This window comes from Meriones unguiculatus, chromosome 7, assembly GCF_030254825.1.
Source record: "Meriones unguiculatus strain TT.TT164.6M chromosome 7, Bangor_MerUng_6.1, whole genome shotgun sequence".
Classification (NCBI taxonomy): domain Eukaryota; kingdom Metazoa; phylum Chordata; class Mammalia; order Rodentia; family Muridae; genus Meriones; species Meriones unguiculatus.
In genome coordinates this window covers 90660366-90682122 of record NC_083355.1, presented here as the reverse complement: position 1 = coordinate 90682122, position 21757 = coordinate 90660366, and the positions used below count along the sequence as shown (strand labels likewise).

Genomic DNA, 21757 nt, shown 5'->3' with positions numbered 1-21757 from the left:
ATGGATTCCGTGAAGGAAGGACACCTAAACCAAAGAGGGCAGCTGTTGCAGCATCCAGTTCATCTTGAGGATTTCAATCAGTTATAAAATAAATGCTCTTGTTAAAAAGGAAAAAAAAAAAAAAGTCATACTTAGGACTAAGTCTTTTCTATCAGCAGACTGGCAGCTGGGAGGAGACCTACAATATATACCTAATTTCATACCGTTAGATTGTTCACTTAAATGGGGAGAATACAGAAAACGGTGGAGAGAGACCACAGAAAGCAACACTACACACTTGCTAAACAAGCATGGTCTAAAACCCATTTTTAAAGTCCATTATTTTAATTGCAATGTTTGGTAGAATGACAATCGCTGTAAACTATATACAGAGAACCAATTTCAACAAACAATTTTTGTGTGTGTGGAAAGATATTAATGGAGTATTGGTATGTAAAATTAAGAAAATGTGTCTTGAAACAAATCATAGTTCACCTGTGTTATAAAACTTGTCAATGAAAGCTATATGCAAGAGAAATGTTTGTTGTCCAATGGGAAAAAAAATGGCAGTTATATTTACATTCATCAGAATACATTCTTGAAAAAAATTACACAAACCCCTCAAAAAGAGTAAACAGGTACTGAAAAACTAGACTATAGATACTTTTTCTGTTTTCTATATTCCTCTTTTAAAGGATAAAAACACCCAACATGTGTTGCATAAAAGACAGTGGGAAGACAGACATGAGGGAAGGGCAAAGGTGATTAAAGTCCACAGGAAATATTTAGAGTGCCAAGATAAGCTATAATGTATCCGGTCATCAGGCACCTCTGGAAATAACTTCTAAAAGGTTGAATGAGACTTGAGATATTTTAAAGGTACACATTAACTTTCTAGGGTCTCTATTGGAAAAAAAAAAAATGACAGGATGTAAGTTAACTTTTTTGTGTGTGTTGTTCTTGTAACTCAGGAAAATGGCTATAGTCATCAACTAGAGAACCAGAAACATTTTAAGTTTGAGGGTTATTTGCTGTGAGTAGTAGGCTTGTGGGAAGTTAATATTTTTTTTAGTCAGTATTTTTCAATATATTGTAGCATTGAGGGGCTAGAAACAGTTATAGCTAACCTAAGAATGACCTAGCAGCAGTACCAAAGAATACTCAAGAGTCTCTGTAACGTGGCCTTTATTTTCCCCAATATTCAAAACTCAGGAAATAGTGGTATGAATAACAAAATCCAGATGAGAAAATCCAGTAGTGACTAGTGGAGAGTGACTCAGAAATTGAGTTCTGTACCTGAAAGGACTACTTAGGAGGCTAGAGTATAATCAAGTTATCACTTAAAAGTCAAGGGCCTAGTCAGTAAGAAGGCCAGGGTACCACACTATTAACATTTGCATATGACTGTAACCTGCTTTTACTCACAGACAGTAACAGTATTACGATTCATACAGAAATATTTCAATAGAAAATTTTACCTTCTTTAGAATCTTACCTAGAAATACTCATTCAAAAGAAATTACCTAATCATTCTCACTAATTCTAACTACTTCATTCTCTGTAACTGCATCCAACTACCAACACTGTAAAGTTGATACAGGATAAGCGAACCTTCAGCTGTTGGGCTCTACATTTTTCCTTTTGTTATCTAAATAGGAATCGGAGTATTGTTGGACTTGTTTCTATAATCTTAGTGTTTAGGAAGTTGAGGGAAATGACTGAGGTTTGAGAGCAACCTGGGCTCCAAGGCCAGACAGGCACCTAGACAAAGACTAGGAGACACAAGGAAGGGGAGAGGAGGGTGAGAAAGGAAGATGGTCAATAAAATGAATCCCAGTGAAAAGCACACACTTAAAATGACGGGGTTTCAGGGTGAGGTGGTGGGTCTCTAATCCCAGCATTCAAAGGACAGAAGCAGGAGGATCTCTTTTGAGTTCAAGGAAACCCTGATCAAATAGGGTGTTTCAAGACAGCTAGAGGTTCTCCATAGCAAGCAGAAGAGGGGGCTACTATACAATTCAACTCCCATTCTGAGAATGTAAGGTCATCATCCAACTAATAAGTATTGTAGCATAGAATTCAAACAACACTGAGAAAAAAATTCCATTCTTGTTCTTATCATTTCTTTCTGTGGGTATTTCTAAACATTCCTAATGTGGCCACTTAAAGATTAAAGTAGAACCAGGCATGGTGGTGCACCTAGTCTACATAGTAAGACACCGTCTCAAAAATAAATGCAAATGACAAAATAAGCTTAAAAAAAAAAAAAAAAAGGAAAGAAAACACTTTCAATTAAAGAATGCAAACAGATAAAGCCTGTGACCATTCCGACATAAAAACCTTTACTCTGCAGTCAGAGAATAGCCAGAGAATAAAAGAAGCTTCACAAACGCTAGATGCCTACCTTACATATATTTGCAAATTTATTTTCTTCATGGTAGTTAAAAAAAATTACACATAATAACTATTTTGGCTCAAGTCAAGCCTATTTTTCTTTTTTTTAATCTAACAGAGTTGGGATTTATACCAGATTATTTTCAACTTCACTGTGAAGCATCAGCAATTGCTATCCTATAGTTTATAAAGAGCAATATGATAAAATCCAAATACCATAAATGTTTAAAGAACATCTCAGGACTAGCTGAAATGACACCTAGCATCTCTCTTGCTTTGGGGTACACCTTTGGGGGCTATTTTGATGTTCACTAGTAGAAGATAGCGTGCATAGCTACCTAATTTTCTCAAGCATCACCAACTTGTACACTTGTGACCCAGCCCTTTGGAGTGCAATGGAAGGACACAATCTATGACGTAGTAAGTTCCAGGACAAACTGAACTAGATTGAAAGACTGTCTCAAAAGACATAAAATGCTTTAAAATCTGCATTGAAAGAAAAATAGGTTGCCTATTTTTATAGTATGTCAAGATAAAATAATGCAGACTGAAAAATCCTGATCAAACTGTGACTGGTGGGTCAGTTTGCACTAGCATAACTTGGTAATTATAAAATTTCAGGTATTGCACACTCTACTAAATTACTTACAAATCTTAACAAGCTACAACAGCTGATAAAGCTGCCCACTAAAATGTAAGAAAAACTATCTCAAACGTTTTAACTACACTTTTGAGGCCAAATGATAAAAAGACCTTCTGTGCTTTTAGAACTTGAAGAAGCAATATCAATCAACATAATACCTAAGAGGAAATATAAAATGTATGACAAAAAAGCCATGTTAAAAGTAAGTTTTCAGTGGCAAAACCTGGTTGAAAAGTATATTGAACTGTTAATTTAACGTTCCTTTCTGCCACTCACATGACCATCCTAGCTCTGCTAAAGTGTTGTATGACTGGAAAGAAAGATGCTATGCAGTATAAGGTATACACTCCTAAAAGTTTCAGCTAACAAAAATCTTTAGTTTCTACAGCTATCTAGAGACTGGCAAGGTAAATACTTTACTTGAATAAAACCTAAATAAAAACCTAGCATTGAGGACAAAGCAAAAATGTTCAATGTGTTTAGAAGACACGAGAAGTAAAATGAACTGCAAAACAAGGTCTTGAGCTGGTGGTAGAGTTAATCTGAAGAAAAAGTTGAAAAATTTATAATTGGAAAGGCCATCTTTCTCCAACTTTCCCTTGAGAAATCAAATTTTAAAATATAGTCAACAGTATGTAGAGATATCTATATATAGTCTTATCCAAAATAAGGTAAATAGTATCTGTGATCATCTGATACCATAAAAACTCACTGAAAACATCAACTCCTATTTTCAGGTTGTTTTCTAGTATATGCACTACACAATTATAACATAATGCCATTTATTTACAAGACTCAAAGAAAGCATCTCCAAGATCAAATATATACATTTTTAATAACTGAAATATTTACATAATGAAGCCATGTCAAGGTTCAACATTAAAAACAGTGTTTTGGATGTCCTCTCAAGATGTTTAAAAAAAGAAAGAAAGAAAGAAAAACCTAGTAACTCAAGCTCAGTCACATTGTCCTAAGAAGCCAGTCTTTCCTTTTTAATAAACAAACATGGCAACAGCTGCACCTAATTTGTTGGTAAGAACTGTTCAGAACTTGGTACATTTCTAATAAATTTTGCCCCTTGTGATCTTCTGAATTATTAATAAAAGCCAAGGATTTCTCTAAACACGTCATCAATATATTTAAAGTTTGATGACCAGTAATAAAAAAATGTAGGCAGAAACCTGCCAAGAATGATGTGTCTTTGGAAGAAAGATGTAAACATTTAACTACCATGGTGAAGTACTATTGTGTTTTGTCAAAATCTCTTTTGTAAACTTACCTTATTTACTTGTTTCTTGGTGCTAGGGACAGAACCCATGCCCTCTTTCAGGCTAAGCATAAGCTCTCCTACTGAGGTACTCCTTGGTCATTTCTTAAAGAAGGTGGGCTCTTCCCCCCCTTACATTTCTAAACTGATTTTATTTAAAGGAATACACCAAAATTAAATGAAGACAAGGAAACTGAAAATGTACTGTAAAATGCTCCAGAATTTTAGAATCTGCTTCAATTCTGAGCCATCAAATTAGGAGAGGGATAAGACTATGATGTATCTACTATCCTATTAACAGAGAAACACAAATCTGATCACCAGACTGTTGCTCACTGCAGAATACCAAGCTCTGGAAAACTCACACCGTAATTATACTAGTTATTTGGGTTGGCACAATTATCACTTTCCTTTATGAGTCTATTGGTAAATTACGAAATGTTTAAGGGAGCCCATCAAAGAAAATTAAAAAGACTTTTATACATACATTCACATAAACACATTAAGAGACAGATACATTAGGAATGGACTGTCTGCTAGTTTTGCACTCTAATCTTAAACTCCACGCCTTTCCAAGGGCTTGCCATTTCAGATCAGGGGAGTGGGATGAGATGGTAACGGGTATGACTCGTGTTCAAATTACTCATGTTGACGCCTATACAATATAGTTTTAATATTAGGTGGAATTCTGCAAAAGAAACGGGGAGTCATTTTAATATTTACAGGAACAAATCAGCAGAACAAGAGTCTATCAGATAGGCTGTGTACAGTAGCTGCAGCTTATAAAAACATACCAGTAACCTGTGCCTGGTGAGTATAAAGAGAACCAAGGATACAGATGGCTTTACAACCAAGTGAGTACACAGGGCATCAACAAATTAGAGGACAAAAGAATTCACATTTTCTACATTAAAAAAAATTACAGATCTCACAAATGTCTTTGAAGACACAGAAAATTCAAAGTCCTTTGAAGGGTGTGAAAGAAGAAATCTGAAATGTAACTCTGAATGTAAAAAGTTTTACTTCACAAGACCAATTTTCTTGGCTTCTGTTTCATATATCAATAATCTCCACATTTTGACTATAAAAACTTCTGCTTCTTCATCTAGTACCTAGGAGACAAAAGACAGTAACATATGTAAAAATAATTATTTATATGTCAAAACAAGACCATACACAAAAATTCTCACCTACCAAATACAATCAACATCACTTTTAAAAAATAATTTTATTTTTAGTTTATGTCATCGGTGGTATGCCTACATGTATGTCTGTGGGTGTCAGATCTTGGAGTTACAGACAGTTGTGAGCTGCTAGGTGGGTGCTAAGAATTGAACCCAGTTCCTCCGGAAGAAGTCAGTGCCTTTAACCACTGAACTGTCTCTCCAGCTCCAACATAATGACTTAAAAGAACAATTGTCCAGTATAAAAAATATTTTAAACACAACATTTAAGTTGCCAAAAGAATAATGACTCAGCCAAAATCCATGACTAACTAAATACTACTTTTATTATACTTTTGTTTTTTACTGGTTTGATTTTAAGATACACAGCCCAGTCTAACCTTGAAATTAAATGAAACTCAGAATAATTCTTAACTCCTCCTTGCACCTTTTCGAAGTGTTTGGGATTACAGGCATGTACAACCACTCCTGACTCCATTCTTTCTGGATACAATCTTTTTTATTTTGATGTTAGTTCTATAAACTTTATATTTACATGCCTGAACAAACTACTTCATAAATAAAGCAAAAGCATGCCATAAAAAATGACTTACAGAGGGGCATAGAAGAAGATAAGGGGCGAAGGGGGTATTGGGAGGGGAAGAAGGAGGGGGCTACAGCTGGCATACAAAGTGTAATTAATAAAAAAATAAAAATTTAACTAAAAAATTTTCTTAAATGATTTATGGAGCACAGAGCAGTGGTGGCATTTTTATTCCCAGCACTTGGGAAGCAGAGGCAGACAGATCTCTGCGAGTTCCAGGCCAGCAAGGCCAGCTAGTTCCAGGACAGCCTGAATTACATACAGAAATCCTGTCTCGGAAAAACAAACAATTTATGAAGAACTTAAACATACAACTATGTATCTATGTACAGTCATTCTCTAGGGCAGGGAGATGGCTCAGCGTTTAAGAGCAATGGCGCTTAAGAGGTCCACGTGGTGGCTTACAACCACTCATCTAATGCCCTCCTCTTCTGTCATGCAGGCATACAAGCAGTCAGAGCACTCACACACATAAGATAGATAGACAAAAACTTTAAACAGTCACCACAAATACAAGGAGACTGAATAACTTAATGTTTCTTACTGTCACATTTTCCTACCTACCTAGGATTTAGCTATATCATGTTCCCACCACCACTCCTTCCTTTAGCCTATAAACATAAGTTCTCTGGCCCCCAGAGATGCTAGCTCTTAAGATTAATGGAAAACCTTACTTCCTTAAAGACAGTGTCTAGTAAAGTTCTTACTAGGACCTGGGACCACCTAATTAGGAAAGGATAGACAACATGCTCCAATAATCTGCCTGTCTCCACATCCCTAATGCTAGGACTGGATGAACATAGCACCACACTCTGCATTTTGAGTAAGTTTTGGGATAGAATTCATGCTTGAGCAATAAACACTTTGAGAAAAGTATTTATATGTACAAAGATGTTAATTTTTACAGTTTATCTATGTGTAGGCCTGATCTACAGAGTGTGTGCCCGGTTATATTGATTGCAAAGCATCATACTTAACAATAAGAGGTTTTTCAGCAAATGCCCCACCACTAATGAAAGGTATTTGTGAAAAGTAATTTTTTAAATTACCTCTATCTTTGTTTATGGTGAAAACATATATGCCCTGGTGCTGAGACCTAGCTCTAGTATTTTCTCTAACCCATGTCTCAATCAATGAGCTGCTAGGATATACACTTGACATCATTTGGACTAACACATTAATTTTTGTTTTGTTTTACTTTCTGTTAATGTCTTTATCATCATATTCAAATTTTAATTCAGGCAAATAAAACAAAAGAAAATGCATTAAATGTATAGTTTGTTTTCATACAGTAAAATAACAATGTTCTTCTAACTTACCATGGCGACATCATCTAAAATGCTCTGAGGTGAACTATGTGCCATAACCTAAAAAGAAACAAATAACTTTTATGTTATAAAGAAACAAAACCTCTAAATTATGGGGAAATTTCTTGTGCCTAAGGGAGTTTGCTCTACTGCGAGACAGGGTTTTACTGGGTAGCTTTGGCAGGCTTGGAAAATAGAAAGAGCTGTCTGCCTTCTTGATGCTGGAAGTTTTGTGGCCTCACTGCCCAGCCTTAAGTAGCTTTTTTTTTTTTTTTGTCCCTCATGCTATGCAACCTAGGGTGCCCTCAAACTTGTTTGGTCCTTGCCTCAGACTCCCAAATGCTAGGATTATAGAAATCTGCCACACTTGATTACATTGAGACTTTGTTAGTTTTGTTTTTTGAAACACAGTTTCACTGTGTAGCACTAGCTGTCCTTAAACTCACTCTATAGATCATGGTGGCCTTGAACTCACTGAAATCTACCTGCCTCAGCCTTCTGAGAGCTGGGATTAAAGATATACACTCTGCCTGGCCCCGAAGGTCTTGATGCTATAATAATTATAAATGGAGAAGACATGTTTGCTCTTCAGAATGGAAAACTGGCACATTTATACCATTACAGGACCTTCTGCTCTTCAAAGCAGAATGACATTTATAGAGGAATGTGGTGTGCCCACTCTAATAACCATGATGGTTTGAAGCACTGGTGCATGCCATTAGTCCCAGCACTCAGGAAATACAGGCAAGATTAAGGTCAGCCTGGGCTACATGAAACTGTCTCCAAAACAAAAACATCCTATGGGATTTAAAGTGTTGTTACATATTGTACAATAATGACTAATACACACCTTTTTATAAGCTTCAATTGATTCACATATAAATATAGTAAGGATAATATTAGTGACTTGTATACCATACCCTAAGATTGTTACAAGATTAAAAGATGAAAAAGTTCCATAAGGACTGAAGAGATGGCTCAGCAGTTAAGAGATGTCTTCTCTTCCAAAGGTCCTAAGTTCAATTCCCAGCAACCATAAGATGGTTCAAAACCATCTATAATGAGTGCCTTCTTATGACATGTATACATACATGCAGCCAGAGTGCTGTATACACAAGCACGTGTCTGAAGAACTCTAATCAGTCAGTATATACTGAACACTGTTAATGACAGGACTATTCTAAAGACGGCTAACTACCAAAGAAATTGAGGAGCTTCTACCTCTGCTAAGTTCAAACCCAAGACAGTAGAAAAAGAGAAAAAATGTATTTCTATCCTCCCTGACTCTAAATTAAAGCAATGTAAGTCTGATGTGAGATAGGTTTCCTTTAGATATCAGGTCACTTAATTAAAGCTGAATCATCATGTACTCTGCAGGATCTTTTATTTTAGGAAGTGTCTAAACAAAGAAAATGGAGAATGGAGAAAGAAAAAAGACCAACCTTAGAACAAACAAAATCAACTAATGTAGCTTCTTCTTCGCCTATGTATTCTATGATCTTCTTATTGATCCATGGCCGGATTCTGCGTTCCATTAGTATCTGCAACACAAAGCCTGGTTAAAAAACTAATGAATTAAAACTTTTTCAAACAGTCACACAAAATTCACAATCTTTAAGATTAATAAGGACACTGACTCAGAAGAGAGAGTCAAGCAGATCTTTGTGAGTTCTAGGCCAGTTGAGTTACATTTTGAGACACTAACTCAAAAATAAACTAATTAACAAACATAAATACCATATGACCGAGTATTCTATGCCTGGAATATACCCAGAATACTTTATAGAAACATAGAAAACATATGAACTTCCCTGCTTTTACTGTTCTATTTACTGTCAAGAGAAGTCAACCAACCAAGATATGCATCAACAGACAAAAGGTTAATGAAAATCTCATACACATATAAAAACTATATAAAGAATAAAATGATGAAATCTTCAGAAAAATGGATGAACATCGTAATGAAACATTAACTATGGTCACCCAAAATAATAATAATAAAAAAGTCCACTTATTGTGTGTGTAAGCAACATGTGAGAACATTTGAAGAGAAGGCTTAAAACACATAATACTAGGAAAAAAAAGGATGGATTGCAGGGAAAAAGAATATATTGTGAAAGGAGATATAAAGCTAATTGTTTATTTTTTATTTCAATTACATGGCATTTTTGTTTTTATTATTCTGTGTGTGATGCGTAAGTACATAAAAATGTATTGACAGTGAAAGTATAAAACCCTGAGGAAAGCTCCACGGCATCAGAATTCTTCTGTTTAGAAATTATTAAATTTAGATTTTAAGACTGGGCAAACGTTTGAGTGGTTCTCTTAATCTAGCTGTGTGATATATTTCTTGGTGAGTTTATTAGAATAAAATGATTTTTTAAAAAGATGTATTTATTTTGAATGCTCTATCTGCATGTACCCTGCATGCCAGAAGAGGGCAGTAGAGGGTATAAGATGGTTGTGAGCCACCATGTGGTTGCTGAGAATTAAACTCAAGCCCTGAAGAGCAGACAGAGCTCTTAACCATTAAGCCATCTTTCCAACCCAATGAAGTGATTTTATGAAGGGAGTTAGGTGGGAGAAATTATCTCAGTGATACAAAAACCTCTGCCAGGCAGGCACAGTGGTGCACACCTGTAATCCCAGTACTAGGGAGGCAAACACAGGCGGATCTCTTTGAGTTCGAGGCCAGCCTGGTCTACAAAGCGAGTCTAGAATACCAAGGCTACACAGAAAAAAAACCTATCTGGGGGAAAAACAACAACAACAACAACAAAAAAAAAAAACCCTCTACCACAGCATCTACTAGTGACAAGATTCAGCATGCCAAAGAAATTATTCCAATTTATTCATTATTACTAAAATCAAGTAAGACCATATGTCATACTGAAAACCAGCCCAAACATTGTGACATGCAATGTTTTACTCACAGAATCCACAATAGACCAATCCAAAGGATAAGCAAAGAGCTCAGGTTTGGCTGTGGGAATTTTCTCAATGAGACTCTTAATGTGCTTGCGCTTTTCTTCAGTGTTTACAGTGCCTTTGGTGGCATTTTTATCATCTTCACCATAATCCAAGGGAACCAGCTTCCTTTTTCGGGGCACATCATCACTGTCTTCATCCTCAAATTTGTTAAAGACACTATCTACAGGTAGTTTCTTTCTCTTCACAGAATTAGGTTGACCAGGACTATTGGAAGCACCTATAGTTAAAAACACTATCTTAGTATAAAAACCATCATTTTCAGATGCTCAATCTGACAGCCCACCATCCCTCAAAAAGTGCAAATATACTTCCACAAATCTCCGAAAAAGATCCCAACTATAAAAAAATAACTCTCTACTCACAAGTGCTAGAAAATTTAACTTTTCACTTCTTCTCAGAACTCGAGGCAGCTGGAGATATAGGAGCACTAGTAGAACTATGAAAACAATCGTGAGCTAGAAAGGCATTGTTGAATACTTTACTATCTACCTACCAAGGAACTATGTATGTATATAGATTGTTTCTGTCCTTATATTGAAAGTTACTGGGATATGGGAGGAAAGGACAAAAAATGGAAGGCAAGGTGAACATACCCAGTTTAAGACTTAATCCTATTTTTGGCCTATGCTCCTCAGGCTGCTGTTGATCTGGCGAGTTTTCATGAGGAATAATAATACCACAAGGAGACTCATCCCCAGGAGTGTTGGGTGTTGCATTGCCACTGGCAGAGGACACAGATGGAGCAGAGCTGATGGGTCTCAAAGTGGGTTTGAGACAAGGCTTTTGCTCTGGTTCTTCTTCCTCTTCCACAGGTTCCTCTCGTTTTTCTTCTTTTTCTTGCTTTTCTTCCTCCTCCTCCTCCGATTCTGGCTCTTGCTTTATTTGAGGCTGTCTACGTCTCTCAGCCTCTTGTTCCATCTGCAAAGAAAAAGCACTCCTGATTTACTTTAGAAAATACTACTACTGTAACTCTTCCCTCTGCTTTACATATGTCAAACACTTGATAAAAAGATTTACTTAAGAACTTAATACTGGGAATGGGAGAGGTGGCTCAGGTTAGAAGCACTGGTTGCTCTTCCAGAGGACTTGGGTTCCATTCCCAGAACCCACATGGCTACAACTGACAACTCCAACAACCATTAAACGTCAATAAAACAAGATGGAAGGAACATGGAAAGAAGATATTGCTTATTTTTATTGAGGTATATAAAATGTAAAAATATGATAAGTTTATATTATTACCTGATAGACCTAAAAGTGTTTTTGAAATGACAGTTCTTAAATGCAAAAAAATAAGAGCATGGTACAATCTAATAACAGTTTATTCTGTTTAAAAACAACAGGCTATTGGGTTGAAGAGACAGCTCAGTGATAAAAAGCATTTGCTGTTCTTTTTTTTTTTTTTTTTTCTAACTTATTTATACAGTATTCTGCCTCCACGTGTGCCCAGAGGCCAGAAAAAGGCACCAAATCACATTACAGATGGTTATGAGCCACCATGTAGTTGCTGGGAATTGAACTCAGGACCTTTGGAAGAACAGCCAATACTCTTTAACCTCTAAGCCATCTCTCCAGCCCCCTGGTTTTTCGTTTTTGTTTAAGATTTATTTATTTTATTTATGAATATGAACACTTGGTCTTCATGCACACCAGAGGGGAAATCAGATTCTACTACAGATGGTTGGGAGCCACCACGTGGTTTCTGGGAATTGAACTCAAGACCTCTAGAAGAGCAGTCAGTGCTCTTAACCACTGAGCCCTCTCTCCAGCCCTGCATTTGCTGTTCTTAAAGAGAACCCAAGTTCAGTTCCCAGAACCCATAGGTGGTTCTAACAACTGTCTGTGACCCCAATTTCAGATGAGCAAACTCATACACATAAAGTCAAAATAAACAAATTTTTTAAAATAACTTGTTATGACATGAAAACATTTTAGAAATAAAATATTTCAAACTACAGTTTTTACAAGCCCCAGAATAGCTTTCTATCCAATTTTTATTAAAAGACAGTTACCAGTTAGTTATGGAAGACTTAATTGATATGTAAGACATTTAACAAAAGAGTTATAAATTCAAGGTGCTGGGAAATAGCTCAACTGGTTGAATTGAGCTTGATCGCTAGTAGCTACTACACCCAACCCTACACTTGTACTTTCAGTGACAAAACTGACAATGTGAAGACAGGCAAATCCCTCGCTGGCTAGTAAAACAATGAGACGCTGTCTTAAATAAAAGAAAGTGGATTGCTTCTGTGGAATATATGGATATCTGAGATTGACTTCTGGCTTTCACGTGTGCACCAACCCTGAAATATCCCCCAAACATACATATACAAAGTTGTGGATTCAACTAAGCTTGATGATCTCTGTACTAAAAGAACAGAAGTACTAACAAGCTTCCAAATAATAGTGCTATCAAGTCCCAAAGACCATATTGTGTATTTCCTTATCTACAAACTAAAATAAACCATAGCTGGCTCTTAAATGATAGAGTAATTTAAAACAAACGATTTCAGATGGTATGCTAACTCACCCTCTGGAGCTCTGCATCTGGATCTGGATGCCCTTCTGCCAGTAAGCGTTGCCTGATTTCCTCAAGTTCTTCCTTCTCTCTCTTTCTATCTCGTTCATCAGCTTCCATTTCTTTTTCCCTATCACGCAACCGTTTCTGAAGAGCACTACCCCTGCAAAGTTAATAGGACTCATTTAATAGCCAGATCAATGCTCAGTACCCAGAATGTCCCCAACAATGCCTTTTTCAGTACTAGAAACCACATAAATGCAAAGACTCAGGTGAATACTCAGGACAGTTTGCTGTCTACACTGATGTGCTGTCATTTAATTCTGATAAATTCTATAATCATGTCTAAAAGCTAAAAGATAACTTCCAAGGGGAAGACAGCTGTTTTGTGATTATTCCACAGTGAATCTTCAACACTTAATTTGTATTTTTTCCAGATGTTAAGGTGTGAAGACAATATAGAAATTGCTAATAGACTTGGGGGGATGAAGTTGTAACTCAGACAATACAGAGTGAATGCTTAAGATGTGTGAGGTTCACTGACCCACTAAAGTGATTGGGGGTAATGGGCATGATTTTAATACCAGCAATCAAAAGCCCAAGGCAGAAAGTTGTAAATTCAAGGCCAGCCTGGACTATACAGTAAAATGTAACATCCACATCAAGTGGTTCAATTCACAACTTCACAGTTACATATCAATATGGAGATGGTAGGTGAGGGTCAGATGCAAAAACACTGAAGACAAATTCCTGAACAACCTAAATAGTTAAAAAGTGGTAGATATAACTTGCTATAAAAATCAACCTCCATCATAGGCTCCCCTCTAAAGACACATGGGATTATTGGTTTTAATAGCTGAGCACATCTGATATCCACGTATTCACAAAGGGCCTATCAGTCCGTGCTTGCTTACCTATAGTACTTTGGGTCATCTCTATCGTCATCATAATCTTCTAGGAACTCTTTTAGTCGTTTAGCCTCTTTAGCCTTTGCAGAAAGAAGGACAGAGCATATAAAACTCAGGTAAGAGTCAGGGTCATCCTTCCCCTTTCTCAGGAAAACATTTTCTCCCTATTCATACCACTTAAATTCTTATTCATACCACTTAAATTTATTCTTCTCATTTACTGCACATATTCAACTTATATATATATTAAACTTTTAACAAGTAAGCTAAAGGATGTATCTGAGACATGAAGAACATCCACATGTACAATTTGTTAAACAAGTATCTTCTCAATATAACTCCCAAAATATTCTTTCAATAAAACCTGAACATATTAGGAAGCAAAACAATGTTACCTTATGTATATGGTAGACAAAAACATTTTAAATTACATTGGGTAGATTCTACTACCCAATTTAAGTAAATTTAAGCAAGTAGATTTAAGCAATGTTTGTATCATTACAAAGGTAAAGCTACCATTTGGGAAAAATGATCTTCTCTATCCAGGACTCTTACCTACTTTAAGTTGATGTTAATAAACCTTGATGATACACAAATGCTTATTTTTGGAATTTCAGGTTCAACTGCTTTATTTAAAAACTACATCTAATTTTTATGGCTTATATCTAAACACCATTAAATAGACTTACATCTATATGGAAAGCAGATAGTAGTTTCCGACTTACAATCTTTTAACACCTTTCAGCTGCCTCAATAGAAAGTCTTGTAACAAAGCAACCATCCAAGCAACCATCTATCTATTCCTTAGTAACTACTCCTTGAGGCACAATGAGCATTATTATGTAGTACTTTTGAAATAGTGTGAATGGTTAACTTTTAACATCAAACATTCACACACTTTCTTTATAGTAATTGCCTTATCTGCTTACATTGTTCATTTGTTTTAAAATTATAATCAGTTATTTATGTATGACTCATCTCAAGACACTTACGCTGGGATAAAAGTACTCAAATAAATGAAAGGAAAGGTACCTTGACAAGAGTAACAGTATTCGGCCAGGTGTGGTGGCACTTGCCTGTAATGCCAGCACTCAGGGAGGTGAGGCAAGCGAGTACAAGGCCAGCCTGGTCTACAAAACAAGTCCAAAACAGCCAAGACTACACAGAGAAACACTGTCTTGAAAAACCAAGAAAGAATTGACAGTATTCTGACAGTATTCTTATTCTTATATATCTTCAATGCTCATAGTATAGGTACACAGGTCACACTATGTACACACAAAACAAATACAATTTACAACTCTGGGAAAGTTTCACTTGTACTGAACCTATCTGTTATTTAAACATGAGAAAATGCTTGTGTAACAGCATTCACTAAAAAAATATTTGTAATGAAAACAAGAATGACAGTATTCAGCCAGGAGTGATGAAACATGCCTTTAATCCCAACACTTCAGAAGCAGAGGCAGGTGAATCTCTGAGTTCAAGGCCAGTCTGGCCTACAGAGTAAGTTCCAGAAAGCCAGTACAACACAAAGAAACCCTGTCTTAGAAAAATAAAAACACTCTGTAGAAAGGTTTCAGATTTGCTCACAGGAAACAAAATATTGTCTGTTTGAAATCTAATTCTACCCTTCAATATTATTTTCTTCCAATTTTATCATGAAAGAAATGAAAGTCCAAAAGTAAATGCTTTCATCCTACTTTAACTTAATTTATTCAAATAATTTTCAACAATTCCATTGACAAGGAGCAACTATGATTCAGAGAATACATATCTATTCGCTATATGTACCCTTGGGTTAGTTACTTAAAAAAATTCCCTATGACTCACTTTGTTCTTACCTTGAAGAAGTTTTTGAATGAGTAATCTACAAACGGATAAAATAAATTTCATATTCTGACAAAGACAACATATCTTTGTTTGGCTACCTTTTTATTTATTTTGAGAGAAACAGAGACAGACAGAGGGACAGACAGACAGGGATTCTCTGTGTAGCCTTGCTGTCCTGGACTTGCTTTGTAGACCAGGCTGGTCTCAAACTCAGAGATCTACCTGAGTACTGGGATTAAAGTTGTTACCACTTGCCTGTTTGTTGTTTTTTTTTTTTTTGAGACCGGGGCTCACTATGTAGATCTAGTTGTCTTGTAACTCACTATGTAGACCAGACTGGCCTAGAACACAGAGATTCTGCCTGCTTCACCTGGAGTGCTGAGATTAAAAGCATGAGCTACACATGAGCTACACAGCTGGCTCTAAACAATACATAGAAGGTACTATTGAAGCAACTTTTAACATTATACTCAGCAAGTATGCCAAATGGTCCAAACTTAACAGAAAACATGAAACACAAGTCTAATTTTATGACAATGTAAAGAGAATATGGTAGCATAACAAAACTACTTGGTAAGCGCTAAATATACTTCTGCTTAAACACTGCCAAGAAGCACTGGAGAGATAGCTGAGAGGTTAAGAGCCCTGAAAGTTCTTGCAGAGGACGCAGGTTCAAGTCCCAGCACCTACATGGCAGTACACAATTGTCTCTAACTCCAGTTCCAGTGAAGGTGTATGCACCCTCATACATATGTATATGAAGGCAAAACACCAAAGCACCTAAAACTACTTATCTTTTGTGTATATGCCTATGGATGTCACAACATGTGGAGGTCAGGGTACAACTTTTGGGCATCAGTTTTATCTCTTAACTGAGTGACTGCTGGGGATTAAACTCTTAACTTTCAGGTTGTAGCTACAGGACACTCTCCCAGTTCAACAAGTTTTTAGAATCTTAACCAAATGACATCACATTAATTCTGTTTCTATAATCCACTAGGGTAGACTGATACCATTCCATGCAAATAATCATTAATGGGCAGCAAATTTTTGAAAAGGTAGGCAGATCTGTCTATCTCAAAGTTATTTCAAATAAGAAACCCAGGGCATCACTATGAGTTTGAGACTAGCCTAGTATATGGATTCCAGGCCAGCCAAAGCTACAGACTATCTCAAAAAACAAAAAAAGTTATTAGCTGAGAAGCTGACATATTTCATTCATAAAGTTTTCTGCTTAACAATAAAATTGAATGGTTTTTTTACTTGACAAATTTAAACTTAAAATCTTACCATTTCTCTTCTTCTTTCTTCTTCTCTTTCCGCCTCTTTCTCATATTCCCTCGTTTTCTTTCGTTCTCTGATTTCCCAATTCTTAAGGCGCTAAGAAAAAAAAATAATTCAAAACTTTAAAACTTCTCAGGATTCCATATAACCAGCCTATATAAGTATATCATGCTTTATGAAAAAGAGCATTTATTTCCTCAGTTTACCTCTTGATAAGCAGCCTCTTTCTCTCGTAGCTTTCTTTCAAGTTTTCTTCGTTCATACGCATCTTCCTCATCTTCTTCTCTGTCTCTTTTCTTGTCTTTTTCTCTTTCACGCTCCCGTTCTCTTTCTCTTTCTCTCTCTCGCTCTCGTTCTCTTTCTCGTTCCCGTTCTCGCTCTCTCTCTCTTTCTCTCTCCCGTTCCCTTTCACGATCTCTGCTTTTTTCTCTACGGAAACAGAATATTAAATATAACATGTATGTTATATTATTTTATTTTTTTTCTTTAGGGACCAGGGGAAACTAACATATATTATAAACCAGTAATACAAACATATATAAACATGTCAGAATTTAATTTTCATTTTTGAAGAATTGTAATTTCTGTATACCCAAAGGGACATAGACTAGGGAATCAAAGGTATACTTCAAGTAAAATATTTTTTTCTATAAGGCTTTGCATTTTAATCCCAATGTCTGAATTAAACAAAAAGCCACAAAATTTAACTCTAACTACAAGTTCTAAATGACATTTTGCAGTCAGTGCTAATAATTATTCGTGCCATAAAATAAACATAAAACCCAATGTAAATTACATAAAAGACTGAAAAATTACTAACTCTGGTTAATCACATACTTAAATTTGTAGAAAAGAGTATCACCTGGCATGGTAGTATACACTTTTAATCCCAATGTATGGGAAGTAGTAGAAAGCTGACATCTGTGAGTTTAAGGTTATCCTGGTCTTTTACATAGGATTTTCTGGCCACCAGAGCTACATACTCTACATACATAAAGACCCTGCCTTTATTTAAAAAAAAAAAGCTCATTCCCAAATGAAATATGAAAAATAAAAATGTTAAAAAGGCAATGTAGGGGGCTGGAGAGATGGCTCAGTGTCAGAGCTTTGGCTGCTCTTCCAAAGGACCCAGGTTCAATTCCCAGCAACCACAGGGCAACTCACAACTGTCTGTAAATTGAATTCCAGAGCATCTGGCACCTTTGCAGACATACATGCAGGCTAAACATCAATGTACATAAAAATAAGTAAAACCTAAAAGGCAATCTAGAACCAAGACATCTTTATCTACACACACATGCAATCATGCATGCATACATGCACAGAGGGACAGAGAGTGAGACAGACAGACAGACAGACAGATAAGGAATACTGGTCAACATGAGATTGCCCCTAAAATTTTTGTTGTTGTTTTAAAACACTCTACCTCACTAGCAATCAAGGAATATCTTTCCTGGCAAATGTAGGGGGGGCGGAAATTTTGGCATGCTATGTGCATCAACAGCACTCAAAATTTCTTACATTACCAGATTTGTTCTTGCCTTGATCTGATATTAACACATTCTTAAACTTCCCAACCTCTAGGAACCGTACACTAGATAAACCTTGTAAGTCAGAAAATTAAAAACAAAGAAATTATAGGGGGCTCACACCTATAATCCCAGCCACTCACATGGCTGAGATAAGAGAATGAGGAGTTTAAGGTCCACCTACCTAAAACCAAGACATTCCTCTCCCCAAAAAAACAGATAAACAAACTGAATATTTAATTTAGAATAAAACTACACTGTAAGGACTAAAGAAATTGTTCATAGTCAAAAATACTTGCTACTCTTTCAGAGGACCAGACTTTGGTTCCTGGTACCTACACATCAGACAAGCTCATGCTAGCCAATGATTTCAGCTCTGGGGGATCCACCTGTCAATAGTATTTGCATGCATACTGACAAACACAGAGACAATTAAAACAAATCTAAAAAACGAGAAAAAGAAAAAACTACACTGCAAAATACAGCACAATGTTGGTGCAGTGAAAAACAAATCCACATGTATATATGAGACAACATGCCTCCTTGATGGACATTTTTACTTGTACATGTTTTTTTAAGACAGGGTTTCATTCATATCTAGCCTTTACTGGCCTACAACTTGCTAGAGACGAGGACTCAAACTCCTGTCTGCCTGTATCTCCAGAGTGCTGGGATTAAAGGGTGCATCACCATACCCAGCACATTATTTTCATCTGATGTGGTTTTGCCTGTGTATATACATGCTTCATGTATTAGATCACTACAACTAGTTATGAGCCACCATATTGGTCCTGGATACTAAACCTACCTTTTCTGCAAGAGCACCACGTGATCTTTTTTTTATTTTTATTTTTTCATTTTTTTCAAGACAAGGGCTGTTTAACAGCCCTGGCTCTCCCAGAACTTGATTTGTAGTCCAGGATGGCCTTCAACTCACAGAGATCCACCTGTCTCTGTCTCCCTGAGTGCTGGGATTACGGGCATGTGCCTTCACACCCCACTCAGCAAGCACTTTTAACTGCTAAAATATTTTTCCAACCCTTTTATTTTGTTTTTAACTTGAGCTCATTGTCTATCAGGTTAGGCCGGAACTTACCATGTAACCAAGACTAGTTGTGAATTCATCCTTTTGCCTCACCTTCATGTACTGGTGGAATTATGGACACGCCCACCATGCCAGATTAGAATGTTTGGTCTTAGTGATAGTGGTGGAGTACGCCTTTAATCCCTGCACTCAGAGGCAGAGGTAGAGGCAGAGGGAGGCAGCTCTCTGAGTTTGAGGACAGCCTCATCTACAAAGTGAGTTCTCGGACAGCCAAGGCTACACAGAAAGACCCTGTCTCAAAAACATAAAACAAAAATAAAAATTGTTATTTTCACCAATGATGTTATTGTGTATACAAGATAGCCAGGCTATTGAAAACTTATCACTTCAGTGCAAATGGTTCCAAAGAGGCAGTTTGTACTTCAATTAAGCTATCAGAAACAAATGTATAAAGTATTACCTTGATCGACTCCGATCCTTATTTCGATCTGAGCTCCTTTCTCGATCCCGGTCGCGATCTCTCTCTCGATCTCGGTCTCTCTCTTTTGTGCGGTCACGATCCCTATCCCGTTCTCGTTCCCGCTCCCGTTCTTTTTCTTTTTCTCGTTCACGTTCTCTTTCCCTTTCTCGTTCCCGTTCTCGCCTTTCTCGTTCCCTTTCACGTTCCCTCTCTCTTTCTCTCCGTTCTTTCTCAATTTCCTGTCTTTCTTTTTCTTTTTTGCCTTTCTCTTCTTCCAGTTTCTAGAAACCAATAAAAGTACTTTTAGAGTTAGTTCTGTGGCTCCAGTATTCACTTTCCCCGGCGCAATGCCCCATACTGGTAAGAAAAGCATCAAACCACAAGGACTTTAAATACTTGTGGATTTATTTGACAAATTAAAGCTATCACACGGCTAGATTTCGTGCAAATCCACATACTCTCTACACAGACCAAGAATCTCCCATCGAGGGTGGGAGAAACTAGTGTGTTAAGAGTGGCTGGTCACTAAGTAATATCTAATAACCATGAAGAATGTGATAATTCCTAGTAATTTCTAGAAAGAGAATCATTTAAGCTAAAGCTTAGTTCTGTCCATTATGAAAGTCAATAGGAACAGAAAAAGTATTTACAAGCCAAGAGAGATTTCTCACTATTTGGAAGATACTAGATAAGGTTTGAAAGTAAAAGTGGAAGAGAGTCAAGTCACTATAACAATAATCTGCCCTCTAGGTTGCCCACCCTCCAAAAGAACCAAAAGCTGAATTTAGCCAAGTTCTTCTTTACTCTAACTATGGAAATATTTATTCCCACCATTACAAGATGGATAGTCCACCAAATACAAAAACTTTGAAAACCACTCACTCCAAGCAACATGTACTTAATTGCAATATTTTAAATAAAATAATTAAAAACAGTATAGTTATGCCCACCATTATGCCTGTAAGACAATAAAAAATACATTTACAATGATAAATCCATCCTTGCAAGGATCTTGTATTAACTTACAGATGTTGTGCTAGGACATGGATCGCCAACACTGGATTAACCTTGCCTACAAGCTATGTTTCTGGGAGGAAGAGCAAGTACATGGTTCACAGTAAACCAAATAACAGTCAGACCAATGTGTATCCTGAAAGATTACCCAGTGTACCACAGATTTCTATATAAACTAAGAAGGGGAAAAAAGAAAACACAACAAAAACCCCAAACAAGTAAAACAAAAACAAAACACAATTATCCCTGAAGTTCCGTGTTTATTTTCACTGAAATGAAATTTAAACTGCAACAATGAACTGTGCATTTTTCTTTTTCTCAGTCATGTAAAGCATTTAAAACTTTAAAAAGCAGTCTTACCTGTTAGATACTTTTTCTCTTGCTCACGGACCAAAGAACTGATAGAGGATTATGAAAGAAAAGCTAGTATATGAAGCACCAATATATTCAGCTGCTGAACTAAGTTAGCATACAGGCAGAGCCAATACTGAATACATTGAAATCAGAAAAGGAAGATAGGAGACATGGAGAGAGAGGTCAGAAACTGAAAGCTATTACGGGGTAAAAATCTAATTTCTGAAACATTCCTAATGGGATTTATATTTTATATTTTCAAATGAATCTAGACTACATAAAACTTACCTCAGTGTCATACACTTAAATTTATTTCGGAGATAATATATACTTACAGATTTTAATTTCTTTTGTACAATTCCTCAATTTTTTACTCCTGCTGTTTAATATGCTACCTTTTCTCTGATGTAAAAACAATTTCTTTCAAAGCTCAATTTAAATAAAGTTTAGTTGTTCTATGTAAG

The 21757-nt window shown here is 36.4% G+C and overlaps 1 protein-coding gene across 3 annotated transcripts in view; it reads right to left on the bottom strand.

The window, feature by feature from the left end:
- Positions 1-3781: 3781 nt before the first annotated feature.
- Rbm25 (RNA binding motif protein 25) overlaps positions 3782-21757 on the bottom strand; it is a 43776-nt gene continuing 25800 nt past the window's right edge. For all 3 annotated transcript variants that reach the window (XM_021653671.2, XM_021653658.2, XM_021653681.2), the window contains 10 exons: positions 19926-20206; positions 17098-17320; positions 16898-16987; positions 13781-13854; positions 12879-13029; positions 10942-11266; positions 10291-10565; positions 8800-8898; positions 7370-7417; positions 3782-5395 (listed from right to left, as the gene is read on the bottom strand). In XM_021653671.2, coding sequence (XP_021509346.1) covers positions 5303-5395; positions 7370-7417; positions 8800-8898; positions 10291-10565; positions 10942-11266; positions 12879-13029; positions 13781-13854; positions 16898-16987; positions 17098-17320; positions 19926-20206 — 1659 coding nt within the window. In that variant the 3' untranslated portion in view covers positions 3782-5302. The remainder of the gene's footprint in view (positions 5396-7369; positions 7418-8799; positions 8899-10290; positions 10566-10941; positions 11267-12878; positions 13030-13780; positions 13855-16897; positions 16988-17097; positions 17321-19925; positions 20207-21757) is intronic.